Source organism: Muscardinus avellanarius (genome assembly GCF_963383645.1).
Source record: "Muscardinus avellanarius genome assembly, chromosome: 12".
In the NCBI taxonomy this organism is placed as follows: Eukaryota; Metazoa; Chordata; class Mammalia; order Rodentia; family Gliridae; genus Muscardinus; species Muscardinus avellanarius.
Genome location: NC_137798.1, coordinates 72,273,518 through 72,291,450, shown reverse-complemented (window position 1 = coordinate 72,291,450; position 17,933 = coordinate 72,273,518). Strand labels below are relative to the sequence as shown.

At 47.9% G+C, this 17,933-nt stretch overlaps 1 protein-coding gene across 1 annotated transcript in view; it reads right to left on the bottom strand.

The window, feature by feature from the left end:
- PLEKHH1 (pleckstrin homology, MyTH4 and FERM domain containing H1) overlaps nt 1-4,773 on the bottom strand; it is a gene marked incomplete at both ends in the record, with an annotated part of 44,509 nt that extends 39,736 nt beyond the window's left edge. The window contains one exon of the mRNA XM_080706974.1: nt 4,648-4,773. Within this exon, the coding sequence (XP_080563100.1) occupies nt 4,648-4,773 (126 nt within the window). The remainder of the gene's footprint in view (nt 1-4,647) is intronic.
- Between the last annotated feature and the right edge of the window lie 13,160 nt (nt 4,774-17,933).

The following is a 17,933-nucleotide window of genomic DNA, read 5'->3' as shown; positions in this document are numbered from 1 at the left end:
GGGTTTTTGTTTTGGTTTGGTTTGGTTTTGGGTAGTACTGGGGGTGGAACCCAGGGGCTTTTCTACCTCCGGGCTATACTCCCAGACCTATTTTATACTTTATTTGGAAACAGAGTCTCACTAAACTGCTGAGAGCCTCACTAAGTAGCTGAGGCTGGCTTCAAATCTATGCAATCCTCCTGTCTCAGCCTCCCAAACGCTGGGGGGATTACGAGCGAGCGCTACCACGCCCGGCTAAAAGGGAGGGAATTAGGGTATCAGGGTAAGCCATCTTGAAACGCAGAAAAGACACCACCCTGGAGCTGGACTGCTTATGTGTGGAATGTACATGAAAAGGAAATAAACATCTGTCTAATTTAAGCCATTGCCATGCTGGGTTCTTCCTCACCATAACCAAACCAAGATCTAGCTAAAGCAGTAGAATCAAATTTTGTAAAAATCAACCCTGAAGCTGGACGTGGTGGCTCACACCTGAAACCCCAGCATTTGGGAGGCTGAGGCAGGAGGATCGCAGTTCACAGACAGCCTCAGCTACTTAGTGAGGCCCTTTACACTCAGTGAGACCCTGTTTCAAAATAAAAAATAAAAAACAGGGTTGGGGGAGTTGCTTGGAGGTAGAATGCCCCTGGGTTCGATCCCCAGTACTGAAAAAAAAAATCTACCCTGGCTATAATGTGAGAGTATAATGCATCAATAAAACTATTTTTTTAAAAAATCTATCCTGGGCTGGGGATATAGTTCAGTAGTACAGCACTTGCCTAGCATGCATGGGGCCTTGTCTGAGTCCCTGGTCTGTCTGTCTGTCTGTCTGTCTCTCTCTCTCTCTCTCTCTCACTCACACACACACACACACACACACACACACACACACACACCCTGTTTATACTCCAGTTTCTTTTATCAAGTTTGAAAACTTCAGCTGTCACCTCTTCAAGTGATGCCGCTCTTTCTTTCATCCTTTTCTCTACTTCTGGAATCCTACCTGGTGTATACAGAATCTTGCCATTCTAGCTTCTACAGCTCAGTCTTAGCATCTTTATTCTTATTCTGGATGATGTCCTCAGGTCTACCTTCCTATTTATTAGGCTACCGCTCAATGGTCGAACCCTCACCTAGCATGTGCAAAGTCCTGGGTTTTATTCCTATCTGTTGAAATTGAAATTTCAGTTAAAGCACTTTTTCTTCTAAAAGTTCTATTTGGGTTTCAAGTCTACTTGATCTTTTTGGAAACCATTTTGTAATTATTATTTATTTGTTTATTTATTTTGGTACTGGGGATGGAACCCAGGGGCATTCTATCTCTGAGCTAAACCCCCAGCCCTGTTTTTTATTCTTTATTTTGAAACAGGGTCTCACTGAGTTGCAGAGGGCCTCACTAAGTAGCTGAGGGTGTCCGCAAACAGCAATCTTTTTGTCTCCGCCTCCCAATTACTGGGATTACAAGTGTGCACCACCCCACCTGGCTCTTTATTCTTTATTTTGAAATAGGATCTCACTAAGTTGTGGAGGGTCTCACTAAGTAGCTAAGGCTGGCCACAAACCCAGATCCTCCTGTCTCAAGCCTCCCAAGTACTAGGATTGGGACTATGGTGGGGCATGAGTCACCACGCCCCACTTCTTTGTTATGTTTTTAATAGTTTTGAATTCATTTATTTTATAGCCTTTCCTTTTTGTGTGTGTGGATTGAAGCCAGCGGCATTCTACCTCAGAGCTACATTCCTTTTCATTTTTCGTCTTGTTTTGTAAACAGTGTCTTGCTAGGTTGCCAAGAGTCTTGCAGTTCCCTGAGTACTGCAGAGTACCAGGCTAGGGAGACCCCCACTTACCCTTTCACCCCGCAGACCCCTTCCCCAATATCACAGCTAAGACAAGTTTTCACACTTTATAGGGTACAAAACCATTTTCTGGGAGCTTGTTAAATCCAGATACCAGCAGCACCCTAGAGAAGTGGATGGAGAGGACCAGAGCAGGGCCAGGACCATGCTGGATTAACAAACACCCCCAGGGTTCTGGTGAAGTGGTTCTGAGAACCGCGAAGGCCTGCAGCCTTTTCCTGAGTGGCTGAGTCCCCTCTACCGTGGCACCCACGGGAACCCCTCTGCGTGGTATGATCCAAGAGACAGCAATGCCAACAGACCCAAGCCGGAGCCTTAGTCCAGGAGAGTCCACGGCCACTTCCCAAGCACGGAAACGCAGAGGTGACCCTGCTGACTGGCTTTCCTGGACTCCACGTTGTAAGACTATCAATAAAATAGGTCATTTATTCTGACTTTCCAATTCAAGACTTCGACATTACTTGGAGAGGAATGAGTTGAATTTTACCTTTGTACCATAAAAAGAAAGATTTGCTAAGCAGATTGAAATTACAATCAAAACTAGAAAGACTGGTCGGTTCATTTAAGATAGCCAGGCAAGGTGGCATACAAACCTATAATCACACTCTTGGAGAGGCTGAAGCAGGACCAAGCTCAAGACCTGTCTGGGCAACTTAATGAGAGAGACCCTGTCTTAAAATAAAGAAATGAATGGGCTGGGCACATAGCTCAGTGGTAGAGCATCCCTGGAGTTCAAGCCCTGGCACCCTTTCCCACGGACATTTTTCTCCCTGTGGTACTAGGGATTGAACCCAGAGACATTCTACTTTTGGACTACACCCCCAGCCCTTTAAAAAAATTTTTTTTTAACTTTGTTATGTAGTACTAGGGATTGAACCCAGAGACATTTTACCCCTTAGCTACATCTCTAGCCCTATTTTTTATTTTGATTTTGAAACAGTCTCACTAGTTGATGAGTCTTACTACTTGCTGAGGCTGTCCTTGAACCTATGATTCTCTTATCTCAGCCTCCCAGAAATTGAGATTCTAAGTGTGCACCACCATGGCTAGTTTATTTTTATTTTTTAAAAGAGGGTCTCTCTATTTGCTGAAGCTGGCCTTGAACCTGAGATCCTCTTGGCACAGCTTCCCAAGTTTACGGGTGCACCATGTGCCTGGCTGCACACATGCAGTTAAGTACGAGCCTCCACTCTCTAGACAGGTTACGCTCTAAAAGGCCTCTGAATGTCAGCTGCTTAGAATCTATCTTCTCGGCCAGGCGTGGTGGCTCACGCTTGTAATCCCAGAGCTTGGAAGGCTGAGACAGGAGGATCGCACAGGTTCAAAGCCAGCCTCAGCTACTTAGTGAGGCTCTCAGCAACTTACTGAGACCCTGTTTCCAAATAAAGTACAAAATAGGCCTGGGAGTATAGCCCGGAGGTAGAAAAGGCCCTGGGTTCCACCCCCAGTACCACCAAAAAAAAAAGAATCTATCTTCCCATAGTAACATCACACAAGATGGTCAGTTTCCAGGCCAGCCCACCAAAGCCTCAAAAGTCTTCCTACTTAAAACCTACACTGTGCCAAGACTTTTATATGTGTGATCTCAAACTTTCATATATGTGACATCCAAAACTTTTATATATGTGATATCAGAAAACTGGGAGGCCAACATGTATGTCCCTACATTAGAGGTGAAGAGACTGGTCCTGAGTCACACAGAAAGTCATTGGCTGCAGCCAGTCACGTCTGGTTCCAGCCACTAACAGGTCCTTGTCCCCAGGAAACCAGGCCACCTTCTGGTAGCTCATATGCTTAATAAAGGGCGAGCATTGGGGTGGAGATTTCCATTCTTCTCCTAAAGGATCCTTCTGCCCACATTGAAAAAGAAATGTAACTGGAATAAAAGAGCTTCCACTAGAACAAGTGACTCCAAAAGGAACAAAGAACTGAGACTGCCACCATTTCTGTGGTGTCCCCTGAAGGGGTAGTAGGAGTCCTGAGGAATGCCAGATAACAGTAAAATAAATTGCTCATAGTTTTATCTTAAAACCCAGGTGTGGTGGCCCATGCCTCTAATTCCAGTACTCCAAGAGACTGAACAGGAAGATCACACATTCAAAGCCAATCTCAACAATATAAAATTTCTAAAAATCTTTTTTAAAAGGGGTGGGGTCTGGGCGTGGTGACTCACACTTGTAATCCCAGCACTTGGGAGGCTGAGACAGGAGAAGGTTCAAAGCCAGCCTCAGCTACTTAGTGAGGCTCTCAGCAACAGAGTGAGACCTGAAAGGCTCTGGTGTGGTCAAACTTTGTCCTTTCAAGACCCTGTTTCCAAATAAAATATAAAATAGGTCTGGGAGTATAGCCCGGAGGTAGAAAGCCCCCTAATTTCATCCTCAGCACCATGAGAGGAAGAAAGAAAAAAAGAAAAAGAGAGAGAGAGAGAGGAGAGAGGAGAGATAGAGATATAGAGAGAGGAAGTAAGGAAGGAAGAAAAGAAAGAAAGAAAGAAAGAAAGAAAGAAAGAGAGAAAGAAAGAAAGAAAAAGTAGGGCTGGAAGTGCAGCTCGGAGGCAGAAAACCCCTGGGTTCCATCCCCAGTACCACAAAAAAAGGGGGGCCTGGGGTGTGTGGTTCAGAGGTAGAATGCTCCTGGGTTCAATCCTCGGTGCCAAAAGTAATTATCAAGAAGCAAACCCAAGAAACTCTCTTGGGTTTCATTTTTGCATTAGTGCAAAAGCACGCTGTTCAAAGTTTCCTTTCCCCAGCTCTGGGACTCTGATGAGGAGCCCAGCTGCAGGGGGCAGGCAGCACCCCACCCCAGGACTCACCTTGTCGGCCAGCAGCTCCCTGATCTTGCTGGCTTGGAGGCGGAACCTGAAAAGCTGCGTCTCCAGGGCCAGGCAGCGTTTCTGCCAGTCCACACTGGCCCGGTTCTCCACCTTGAGTTCTGCCATGATGGAATCAACTTCTGGATCTTCCGAGGAGCTCTAAGAACCAGCGCACAGAGAGAGGAAAAGACAAGTAAGCGTGAGGAGTGTTTGCGTGGGGAAAGGAGGGAAAGGCTGGGGAGGGGCAGTCCCGCTCTCCTCTGTGCCCTCCGCCCTCCTCAGCTCAGGGGCCGGGCTCCATCAGAAGGAGCTGGCTGAGCAGCCTTGGGAAGTCACAGCCCCAAGAACCGTGAGAACCTGGTCTCACCTTTACTGAAGTGAAAATTAAGCCCTTTTGTTTTCCATTCAATTATCCATTCAACAATCTTCACACTGTTCTAGGCACCACCGGAGATATAAAAGAAAAGAGGTGCATCCTCCTGTCTCAGCCTCCAAATAAAGTATAAAATAGGTCTGGGAGTACAGCCCAGAAAAGCCCCTGCGTTGCACCCCCAGTACTACAAAAAAAAAAAAAAAAAAAAAGTAAAGAGGCCCTCATCTCTTGAGTTTATCTTTTAAATGTCATCACAATTGCCAACTGATACTCAGATAAATGGGAACAGGGAAAGGGGCCGATGGTAGGGAAGGGGGTGGAGGGTGCAGTTAAGAGCACGATTAAAGTGAGAACAGATTCATCCGAGGTCACACAGCTAGCCAGAGACAGGGCCCTGGTTCCCAGTGTGGTTCGGATTCCACTACACCTGTAGAGGTGTCACAGGGGAAAAAGTGGAAAGAAAATGCAATGCTTTGAATTTCCTTGACAATTTCCTACTGAGCTGGGATCCTGCCAATTGTCATCGAATTATCCTGCCTTGAAACCGATGTTCACAGTCTCTCCTTCAAGTTACAAGACACAAACCAAAAAACTGCTGGCTGTTTTGCAGCAACTCCTACAGAATGTCTGAAAAAAAAAAAACAACAACAACTTTGTACAGACACAGAACAAATGGAGTAGACACCTATAATTTCCCCCAGCTGGGAGAAATTACCCAGGTGCCTCCTGGCTGTACTTTAGAAAAGAAAATCGGGGTGAGGAGTGAGCCCAGCAAAAGCAGCAGCTTGTATGAGCATCCAGGAGAGAAGAGGTGTGAGCAGGAGGGCGGAGGGCACACCTACCAGCTGTGGGCTCACACCCCTGCCAGCGAATTGCTACCAAGTATTATTCCTAGCAACATGCAAAAATCTGGTCTGCTACAAACCACGACATATGGTCACAGTAGAATTAGACCATTTTAAGGAATGAATGTTACCTTTTTAGGTTGATAATATTTTTAATGTCATCTGATAGAAACAAATACGATTTACAGGTGAAATAACAGGATGTCTGGGGTTTACTTTAAAATATTTCTTGGAGCTGGTCATGATGGTGCACGCAGACTTACAATGAAACAGGAGGATTGCAGATTCCAGGCCAGCCTCAGCAATCCAGTGAGACCCTGTTTCAAATTTAATGGAGCAGGAAGCCGGGCGTGGTGGCACACGCTTCTAATCCCAGCATTCCGGAGGCTGAGACCGGAGGTTCGCGGTTCACAGACAGCCTCAGCTACTTAGTGAGGCCCTTCACAACTAAGTGGGACCTGGTTTCAAAATAAAAAATAGGGCAGGGGGTGTAGCTCAGAGGTTGAATGCCCCTAGGTTCCATCCCCAGACCCCCACACAAAATAATAATAATAATAAAATAATAATAATAATAATTAATAATAGAGCAGGGCTGGGAGTGTAGCTCAGAAGCAGAATACCCTTGGATTTGATCCTCAGTACCAAAAATAAATAAAATACTCCACAGTAAAGGGTAAAGAGAGAGAGAAGATAAAGATTTGTCAGCCAGCACCATGGTGCATACCAGTACCTGGGAGGCTGAGACAGGGGGATCAATCGCAGGTTCAAGGACAGCCTCAGCAGGTAGTGAGACTCTCATCAACCTAGCAAGACTCTGTTTTGAAATAAAAATAAAATTGAGCTGGGAGTGTAGCTTAGAGGTAGACTGCCCCTGGATTCAATCCTCAGTATAACACAAAACAGAACAAAATAAAATCCCCAGTACAAAAAGACAAAACAAAATAAAATAGGGGCACCGCTCCGAGGCAGAATGCCCTTAGGTTCAATCCTCAGTAACACACCCCAAAAATAAAAAGATTTGTTAAAAAGCTGACAAGTTTTAGTTTTTTTGTTTGTTTTGGTTGTTTGTTTTTGAAGTGCTGGAATTGAACCCAGGGCCCTGTGCATGCAAGACAGGCACTGAGCTACATCTCCAGCCCCAAAAATGTTGACAGTTGTTAAAGCTGGGTGATGGGTTTATGGAAGTTCTTCATACTAATCTCTCTATGTAATATATGGGAATAACAGGGCGCCTCTTTGGGGGTCAATCACCGGTACTGCTTCTCCACTCACATTTGACTTTCGTGAGCATCTGTCTGTCATTACCCACTAGAAACAGCTATCATTTATGGGAGGGCACTGAGGCAGAGAGGTTAAGGAACCAGAACGCATCATTTCTACTGCTAGTAGAAATGGGGCTAGGAAAGGGGCTGGGGTAGCTGGTGGAAGAGCTCTTGCCTACCATGTATGAGGCCCTGGGTTCAATTTCCAGCACATCAAAAAATAAAATATAAAAGGAAAGAATTCTGATTTCACAGTATGAGGTAAATTGTTAAGAATGGAAGAAATAGCTGAGCAGGGTGAAGAACATGACTGATCCCAGCTACTTGGGAAGCTGAGGCCAGCCTCACACCTTAGAGACCCTGTCTCAAAATAAAAAAATAAAAGAGCTGGGGAAATAGCTGAGTGGTAAAGCACCCCTGGGTTCAATCCCCAGTACCACAGACAGAGAAAGAGGGAGAAAGGGCAGAGGGAGGGAGGAAGAAATAGTTTATAAAAAAAAAAAAAATCTTTTAGAACCCTTAGCAACAAGGTGAACTATATCCCAGGTTTTGCAAGGCCTCCTGGGTCAAATATCTGCCACCACAATCTCCAGGTGTCCCAGCTTTTCCTTTAAACTGGGTCAGTAGACCTGGAGAGAAGGGCCCAACAATCAAACCACTGATGGGTCTGATGTCTGATTTTTTTGGTTCTGGGCTCCTCAGAACACTGGACACATGACCTCAGCCCTGCTCTCTAGAACTGACATCTCAAACAATCAGACTCTGTGACCCCCAGCAATCTGCACCTCAAAAGGCTGGGACCAACTGGAACGGGCAGAAAGACAAAAGACAAAGACAAAGCATGACCTTCTCTGAGCTAATATCACAGCTGAAGGACAAAAAAGAACCTCCTAGGGCCTCCGGAGACTGCAGCAGGCTTCGGTTTGATTTTCTTTGCCCATTAAGGAGAGCTTGCTTTTCCTCCCATAAACAGAAAAGTGGCAGATCTGACTCCCACTAGGATGTGGGAGTCTTGCAACCTGGCCCAGGGCTAAGAATAACCAATAAAGCACCCAAGCAAAACCAAGGGGCAAGGTAATCTCAACTTCTGAGTAGATGAAAGGGTTTCATTATGACTGGAATAGTGGTACACACCTGTAATTCCAGCACTTGGGAGGCTGTAGCAGGAGGATTGCAGGTTCAAGACCAGCCTCAGGAAGTAGGGAGATTATCAGCAATCTAGCAAGACCCTGTTTCCAAACAAAAATTAAAAAGGGCTAGGGATATAGCTGAGGTAGAATGTCCCTGGGTTCAGTCTTCAGAAACACACACACACACACACACGCACGCACACACACTCAAAACAAACAAGAGAGCATTCTACCTCTGAACTACACCCCCAGCCCTTTTTATTTATTAATGTATTTTAACTTATTTATTTTGCAGTACTGGGGATGGAACCTAGGGGCGTTCTACCTCCGGGCGACACCCCCAGCCCTATTTTTTATTCTTTATTTGGAAACAGAGTCTCACTAAGTTGTGGAGGGCCTCACTAAGTAGCTGCAACTGGCCGCCAACCTGGACCCTCCTGTCTCAGCCTCCCAAATGCTGGGATTACAAGCGTGCGCCACCATGCCTAGCTATATTTATTTATTTATTTATTTATTTATTTATTTATTTATTGGTGGTACTGGGGTTCCTGGAAGCCCTTCTACCTCCGGGCTACACTCCCAGAGACCTATTTTTATATTTTTGAAACAGGGTCTAACCTGCGCGATCCTCCTGTCTCCGCCTTCCAAGCAGGGATTACAAGCATGTGCCACCACGCCCGGCTTATTATTGTTATTTTAAAACAGGATCTAGCTAGGTTGCTGAGAGTCTCACTACATTGCTGAGGCTGTCCTTGAATCTGCGATCTTCCTATCTCAGCCTGCCAAGTACTGGTGTTACAGACACACTGCTACCATACCTGGTAAACTTGATTGATTTTAATTCCCTCTTTGTGTGTTGGGGGAAGGACAGAAGGCAGGGGGTTGGGCCCAGGGACATTCTACCTCTGAATTATCCTCAGTCCTTCTTTTTAAAAAATATTAAATTTTAAATTTTGAAAGAGTCTTGCTAAGTCATCACACACTTCCAACCTGTCATCTTCCTGCCTCAGCCTCTCAAATCCTGGGATTATGGGTGTGTCCCACTACACCTGGCAATTCTCTCTCATTGTCCAAACTGCTATTCAGATTTCATGGGGAAAGTAAAACCCAAATTATCAAAATCCCCGGGAACTCTGGAAATCCTAGGATCTCTATGTAGCACCAACACATGAGATTACTCCTAAATTTTAGGGAGTACTTTTTCCAATCAGGCACCTTCGTAACAACACAGTTCTGGACTATCAGGTGGTCTGGTTAATCCTTTCCCTGCCTGGGGATGCTGGCAGGTTCCTGAGGAGGCTGGGGCTCGTGCTAGGCTTGTCTTGGCATGTGCAGCTAAGAGGTTTGGAAACAGATTTGGATTAAGGTGCCTGCTGCCAAGCCCAAGGCCCGGAGGCTCTTCTAGCAGAAGCAGGTGGTCAAAGCAACAGCTATAAAATAAGGAGGTTAAGGGAAGATAACAGATAGTTGAAGCTCACCTGCTAATTCACCTTGCACTTGTATCTCCCATAAAGAAAGGCAAGGATAAGCAGAAACGAATGCCTGACATCTGCAGAAGGGCTCCTAACTTTTCAAAGCATGGCGATGAGTGTGTTCACTTGTATTATCCCTGAGGTGGAGGACAAATGGATTATTTACAGTGAACAGAAGACTGGCGACTGGCTCTGAGACATGGAGCTAAGGGGTAGCAGATCTGGGCCAAGATCCTGACCTCCCAACCCCCAGAACAGCCTTCTTCCCAGCAGGATGCTTCTGCGGTAGTGTCAGCAGACATGCTACCAGGTTTGTCCAACACAAATACATCATTAATGGCAAAAAATAGATGGGGTGGGTGGGGATAGAGCTCAGTGGCAGAAGGCTTGCCTAGCTCGGATTTGATCCCCAGAACGAGGCGGGGAAATGAGAGTGAAAGGGAGCTGGGAACAGTATCCAGTTCAATTATTTGTTTTCATTTTTTATGCTGGAAGGCTCCAACATGCATAAGCAGGAGGGAGAATGGTACAATAAATTGCCAGGTATGCCCCCATTCACATCGACTTACAGCTACTCATGTTGAATCCAGTTCTCTTGATTCTACTGATGCCCAGTGAGTGTCATGGCTGCCCTGGCCCTAACACTTGCTTTGTGCCCCCCAAATCCTTTAGTATCCTGGGTGGAGAAGTTACGGAGATACACCTGAGAGGCGGGGCCTGTTGAAAAAAAGCCACAAAAATCTTTTGGTGACTTTATCCTTGGGGCCTACATCAGAGAAAACACGCCCTTGATCTGGGTTCTCTCTGGCAAGTTTGGGGATTTGACTGAAAATTGCCAAAATGCAGAGATTACATTCAATTCAACCAGTTTTTGTGAAGTGATTCCCATGGGCGAGGCCAAGGACATGAAGATTGAAGATCCTCTGTCTTGAGCCTCAAGCCTGAATACCCTGGTGCCCCCCACCCCCATGAAGGGAGCCAGTCACTAGAGAAGCCTAAAAGAAAGAGGCCAGAGGTCACACAGGCCCCGACAGCACATGGTTTCCAAGGGTAACGGGAGGCATCAGAAAGTAAGCGTCTCAGGGTGGTACAATTTCCTGGGCACTCTCCTGTCTTCCCATTATGGTCCACATCCTGAGTCTGAGTCATCCTTTGGTGACTTCTGCTAGCTAGGAGTGGGCTACCACCATCTTCCCAAAGTGCTCCACTAGATGAAGCTGAGCACCTGAGTGTGGGAAAGGAAGGGCCCTGGGCTCCCTTCTGCGGATGGAGCTGGGGGGGTGGTGAGCAGACACCGGGTACAACTCACCTTCCCCCACCTCAGCACTGCCATCCACTAAGCCAGCATCACAGGCATTGCTTCTGCTGGGTCTGAGCGTCACACTGCACGCGACGTTGGGGGAGACAAAGGAAAAGGTAGTGTGTGCTACACCTTGGGGTTCTGAATGCCAAAAGACAGAGCCAGGACAACCAACATGCCTTGATAACAGAGACAGTGAACAGAAACTGCACGGCACTGAAGAGCCCTGCACCAGCTCCAAGCGGGCGGGGGTTTGAATACCGGCTTAGGCACCGAATAATCCTGAGATCTTAACTCATTTGCTTACCTTCTCTGAGCCTCAGCTCCTTTTGAAATTGAGAACAATAATATTGAAAAACAAAAGCGATAAGATTAGATTAAATCATATGAAACTCTCAATCTTTTTTTCAGACCTTTGAGAATGGCAATGTCGGGTGCACAGGGTGGCACACACCTATGATTCCCAGAAATATAGGAGGCCGAGGCTGAGGATCACAAGTCTGAAGCCAGCCTCGGCAAATTTAGACCATGTCTCAAAAAATAAAAAGGTTGGGTGTGGTAACACATGCCTGTGATCCCAGTATTTGGGAGGCCAAGACAAAAGGATCCCGGGTTCAAGGTCCTCAGCAACTTAGTAAGACCCTATTTCAAAATGAAAAATAAAACAGGGCTGAGGGTATAGCTCAGAGGTAAAACAGCCCTAGGTTCAATCTCCAGTACCTCAAAAAATGGAATTTAAAAAAAAGGCCTGGGGATGTAGCCGGTGGTAGAGTACCCTGGGGTTCATTCACCAGTAGGAAAAAAAAAAAAAAAAAGGAAAATTCAGGACTGAGAGTGAAGCCCAGTAATACAGCATTTGCCTAGCATACATGAGGCCCTGAGTCCCAAGAAAGAAAACAAAAGAAAAGAAGAAAAGGAAGGCAGCCAGGTAATTTTTAGATCAAGGATTTTTCTTACGATTTAGAAGAAATGTTACACAAGCCTGGCCCCAGTAAGCCCTCTAAGAGACAGCTATTGTTATTAGCCACAAACAAGAGGCGAGCTAGCAGAGCCCCGGGCTTAGGAGTTAGGCTCACAGGACCAGCTCCACCCCAGACGGAAGGTCGGGTTAGTTTTTAAAATATCGACTTATTTTTTAATATTAAACAAAAGGATCTAAGCTGCAAAGTAAAGCTCCTTCCCACCCCCTTACTTCAGCCATAGTTCTTCTCCCCAGAGGCAACCGCTGTGAGGGCTTTTTGTGCTCTTTCAGCAGGACCTGGAGCGTATGCGTTCTTATACACGCTGCACACAAACGATGCCACACGCCGTACGTGACCATACAGCTCAGAGAGCTTCCTCTATCAGGATACATCTCTGCCACATTTTCCCTCCGTGTTTTATAACGGCTTTAATGTATTCTACTGTTCTGCTACTACATGATCTTATTTAAGGATCCCTTATGGGCAGACATTTGGTTTTTTACCAACCTTTTGCTAAAATAAACAATGCTGCCATGAATATTCAATCAATCTACATCGTTTCATATAGATCAGAGTGTTACCTGAAAGGCAATCCTAGGAATGGAATTGTAGGGTTAAGTGATGTGCATTTTAAATCGCCAGACAGTCCAAAGTGCACTCCCCGAGGCTCTCCTAACTCATACTTAGGCCAGCCATAAGCGCCTATGTCCCCGCAGAGGTCAGTTTTGAACTAGCTGTCGATAGAAGGGCAAGGAGGCTCAGCTGGGCTGCTCAGGTCTAGAAAGCGTGGTGGTGGCTCGGCTCCAGCCTGCTGTGGAGTCTCCCAACACAGGAGCACAGGAGCCAGGGAATTCTAGCACTTTAACGCCCACGCGCGTAATGCATTCTCCAACCTCTAAGGAGCCCAGACCGCTAAGGAGCCAGCTAGATAAGAGCAGGGACACACTAATTCCCTGTAGTTGGTGACTTCTGAAGAGGGCAGAAGAGGCGCCCTTTCTTCAACTCTGTGGTTAGTTTACATGAGTTCGAGAGCACAGGATGCACCCTACTCCAGCCCAAGCAGCTCAGCACAGGTGGCTCAGCAGGAGGGGGGCGGTGGGCGGCAGGCCAATCTCCACCTTGAGGATTTTAAACCACAGTGGACCTGGCTGCTTTCACTCTTTCAGCTACATGACCTTGGGCAAGTCACAACTTCTTCTTCCTCCTTTATAAATGGGGACAATAATAGGCAGAAATACCACAACCCATGACCTATAAAGTGTTAAGTGTTGCCACGGGCCCTGCACACTGTATCTGGAAGACAGTCCAAAACTTTTTATGATAAAACGGACGACTCTTCCATCGCAAGAGCTGTTTTAATGATCTATGAAGCGTTTTCCTGGAATCAAGACTCTTCGGAGAAGTTGTGGAGGAGATGTCCCGGCAGGGAGCAATCCAACACAGAGAGGACCCTTCGTACAGCAGGGATCGCCACTGCCCCTGCCACCCCGCGGAGGCCCCGGGTCCGGGGCCCGATGACCCTCTAGGGCTCCCAGGACGCAAAGCCCCTGATTTCCCTGGGCGCCCAACCTGTTTTCTTTTCCGCTTGGCTGACCCGTCCCCGGGAGCCGAGCCCGACGCCTAAGGAGCCCTGAGAGAAACACGCAGAAATCACACAAGACCTGACCGGAGCCGAGGCGGGGAGGGCGCCGGGGCGGCGAACGCCGAGCCCCTCCCGGGTGGACGCCGCAGTCCGCCCCGCGGGCCCTGCCGGGGCGCAGCGCGATCGAGCCGCCCCGGGCGCAGGCCGAGAGGCTGGGGGGCCCGGGGGGGGGGGCTGGGGGCGCCGCACCTGCCCCGCCGCCGCCCGCAGCCCGGAGCCCGCTCCGGCGGCCAGGCACCTGCTGCACCCTCACCTTGGCGCGGGCACCGGCACCCCAGCGCCGGCGCGGGGCTGTCGCCGAGTCCCGAGGGCCGGCCTGGGCTCCGGGTGCAGGGTCTCGGGGGGGGGGGTCCTTGGGGGTCCGCACAGAGCCGGGGCCGTGCGCCCCGCGCCCTCCCGCGGCTGGGGGCCGGCGCCGCGCTCCGGGCGCTCCGGGAGGCACAGGAAATGACCTCAGCGGCTGCAGCCCCCACCTCCCCGCACCGGCCGCTCCCCCCCGGCCGCCGGCCCGGGAAGGGGCCCGAGCAGGGCGGGCCTCCGCCCCGGCACCCCGAGGACACGCTGGGGGGTTTACATCCGAAGTCCTTATTTCAAACAGTCTGCCCCTGGCTTGCAGTTTGGGGAAGAACGGAGAAAAAGAAAAAAAAAAAAAAAAAGTCAGCGCAGCCCAGGGGTTAACGTGCTGGTTTAGGTATACTACTTATTTCAAGGGAGAAAGCCAGACAGGCAAGCCGGACACTCACCAGCGCGCCCCGGCCCCTCGGGCATTTGCAGTCCGGCCGCTAGAGGATCCCACGTCCGGAGGGAGCGGACGCTCTGCGCGTGGTTGGGCGCGTGTGCGGCGGGCGAGATGCAGACGGGCTTGCAGGCACGCTCGGCGTGGGGAAGCGGCTTGCTTGATGGGGAGTAGCTCAGCGGTAGAGTGCGTGCTTAGCGTGCGCGACACCCTGGGTTCCACCCCAACGCCGACAAGACAAACCCAAACAACAGAAAGCCGCAGAGCTTTCTTCCTCTATCGACAGGAGTCTCCCATTCACGGCCAGGACTGAAGCAAAATATCACCCGGTCTTGTTTCTCCAAGTGGGTGTTGGAAAACTCACTCCAGGCACTAAGTGAAAAGTCCCTGGCCCCACCCCAGATTTGAATCTGAATCTCTGGGGGTGGGACTGGGGCATGGCTCAGTCAACAAGCTCCCCAGGCAATTATCTGCACGATTTTGAGAGCCCAGACACCTAGGAAAGCTGTCAAACTGGGCCAACAGGACCAAAGACTGAACTTGTAAATAGCTTTATTGGTATAAATAAGTCCCCTTCTGTGAGACGCTGGCCTCTGCCGTCTCTTCCCCCAAAGCAAGACGTCTAGATTTTGCGAAGGGGAGATTCTGTCATTCATCCATCCATTTATTCATTCATCCATCCACTTTGAATAGGTAGTCGTGCACATAGTACACATAGAATAATATTTCAATGACGGCGAAGAGTGAAAAATAAGTCTTCTGCCGAGGGAGGTCTTCTGTGAGGTAAGAGGGTCACAAATTCCAGGCCAGCCTCAGCAATTTAGCAAGACCTCGTCTCAAAATACCAAGTGTTGTGGACATAGCTCAGTGGCAGACCATCCCTGGGTACTGCAAAAATAGAAAATAAAAAAGAAGAAAGAAAGAAAGAAAGAAAGAGAATAAGCCTTCCATCAACCCTCCCCAAACACCACTACTATCATAAATTTTTGTGTGTATTCTTTCAAGGTGTTTTATGCATGCACCAGATATACCCTGAACAGTCTGAGAGTTAGTGTACGTGTCATGATCCTGACAAGGATGACCCCCTTTTATCACATTTAGAAAATTTAACTTGACTGTCATCTACTACATGGACCATATTCAAATTCCACCAGTTGTCCCAGTGGTGTTTCTTATGGCTGTGTTTTGTAGCTTTACTGTTTATCATTATTCATCCATACCTGGTACTCACCAGAGTGAATGCTGTCTCCCCCCTGCTCTAAGGGGAAAGTGGCTTCCACAGCCTGGCATAACGAGGCCAGCAGGGACTACTTAAGGACAGAATCGTTTTTATTCTGACACTACAGGTTCTCCCATCTCCTTTGCTGAGGTTGTACCCTCTTCCTGACTCCAGCTACTCCATGATGGCATCCTGGAAAAGTCCTGCCTATCTCCCTCCCAGGGGTCCTCTGGTTGGGTTTCTGGTATCCTCTCCACTTTTCCCATTGTTCCTCAATCAGCAGAAACAGCTGTGCTGGCACCAGAGAGTCCTAGATCCTGGGGCACCTTCAACCACAGCCCCCAACCCCAACTCACTCCAGGGATTAGTCTCTGTGGACCTCCAAGCTGGTCCACTGCTAATTTAACCTTGGTATTAAGAATCTGAGTCTCTCAGACTCTGCCTTTCCCCCACAATCTTTCTATCTTAAGACATTTTAAAATATTTATTTATTTATTTTGATGGTATGGGGATTGAACCAGGGCATTCTTTCTCTGAGCTACACCCTCAGCCATTTTTATTTTTTATCTTGAAATAGGGTTACACTTGGTTGCTGAGGGTCTTGCTGAATTGCTAAAGCTGGCTTCGAACCTGCAGTCTTTCTGTCTCAGCTTCCCAAGTACTGAGATTACAGGTATGCAGCACCACGTCCAGCTTTAAGGCACTTTTTTTGTAATCTTTCCACAGACCTGAGTCTGACGCTCAAACTGTGGACAATGGGCAGACTCAGACAATAACATCAGCTGACATCCACGTTCCTCTCCTCTTTCTCTTTTCCTTCCTTTCATTCATGCATGGTAGCTGACTTTGAAGTTGCTCCAGGTTTTCTATTAGATGCCCCTGACTAGCTTGGAAAGGTCACCTCCTAGCTTCCCACACGTTTGACCTGTAAAATGGGAAAATAGTGTCCTAGCACAGCTGCCCTGGAGGGCAGAAAATTTAAGAGCTGGAGGACCAGGCAGCATTGTGAAGGAGTCACCACAGTAGAGGAGGATTTTGCAGAGAAGAAATAAAGAAAAAGCCCTCTTGAGTGCCATCTTTGGCTGGTGCTGTGGTGGAGAGGGAGGTAAGCAGGGAGGGCTGGGGTGGGATTTGGGAGCCTCAGAAATCTGCTAGGAAGGCCCGCAGAAACCTCAAAACACGCGCAGAGAACTGGTGCCCACCACCACCACGCCTCAAGATCCTTTCTGTTGGACGTGAGCTTGTCATTACATGTGACCTGACGACGGGGAATAGAAGATGGACCCTAGAGATGAGAAGACTAAAGGAGCCATGAGCGCTATTGTGAGAGGGGCGTGGGGCCCGGAGGCTCTCATTGCCCACCGGCTGATTGGGTCCTTTCTTTCTTTTTCTTTTTTTTTTTTTTTTAGTGGTACTGGGGTTCCTGAAAGCCCTTCTACCTCCAGGCTACACTCCCACGGGCTACACTCCCAGACCTATTTTTTTTTAACTTTTTTTTAATGTGGAAACAGGATCTCTTAAGCCAGCGAGGCTGGCTCCAAACCAGCGTGATCCTCCTGTCTCTGCCTCCCAAGCGCGGGGATTACAAGCCTGCACCACCACGCCCGGCTGATTGGGTCCTTTCATTAGCAGCTACAGGATATGAAGATGCGTGGAGGCCATTTGTTCTCTCTCCTATAACCTCCTGCAGTGGGATGCTAAAAGCAGCGCAGGCACAGTCACCCAACTTACTTCAAGGGAGGTAGGCAGTTGGCCTGGTCTGGTTCTTAAACCTCATTCATGCTCCGGCAATAGGGCCCAGACACTCTTCCTGGCCAACTGTGTATTGTGAACACCACTTATTTCACCAGTGAAAGATTATTTCTAGTATCTCTCAAGCACAGAAAGCCCTCGGGTGTAGATTTTGATGACCTTTGAAGTGCTTATGTAACCAAGCTCTGGAGTGTAGATTCCTGATTAGGCTACTCACTCGCCACTCTAGGGTTAGAGGAGGAATCCGTTTATATAGACACCTTGCAAGGCTTAAACTGGGAATTAAAAAAAAAAATTCCTAGGTAGGATGCCTCTGTGTTCAGCGCACACACTAAATAAATAAATAAATAAATAAATAAATAAATAAATAAATTCATACAGGGCCCACATAACAGCATCCTAGTCTGGTCTGGTTTCCTAAGGAAAGAGAGGGAACCTGAAAAGTGGCCAGACCTCAGTTCAAGTCCCAGTTTTGTCACCCAGGTTGTGGTGTGACCTTGAGGCAGGTACTTAAATTTTCTGAGTTTGTTTGTTTGGTGATAGTAATGATTCTTAACATTTAAGGTTGTTGAAATAATTAAATGAGATAGGAT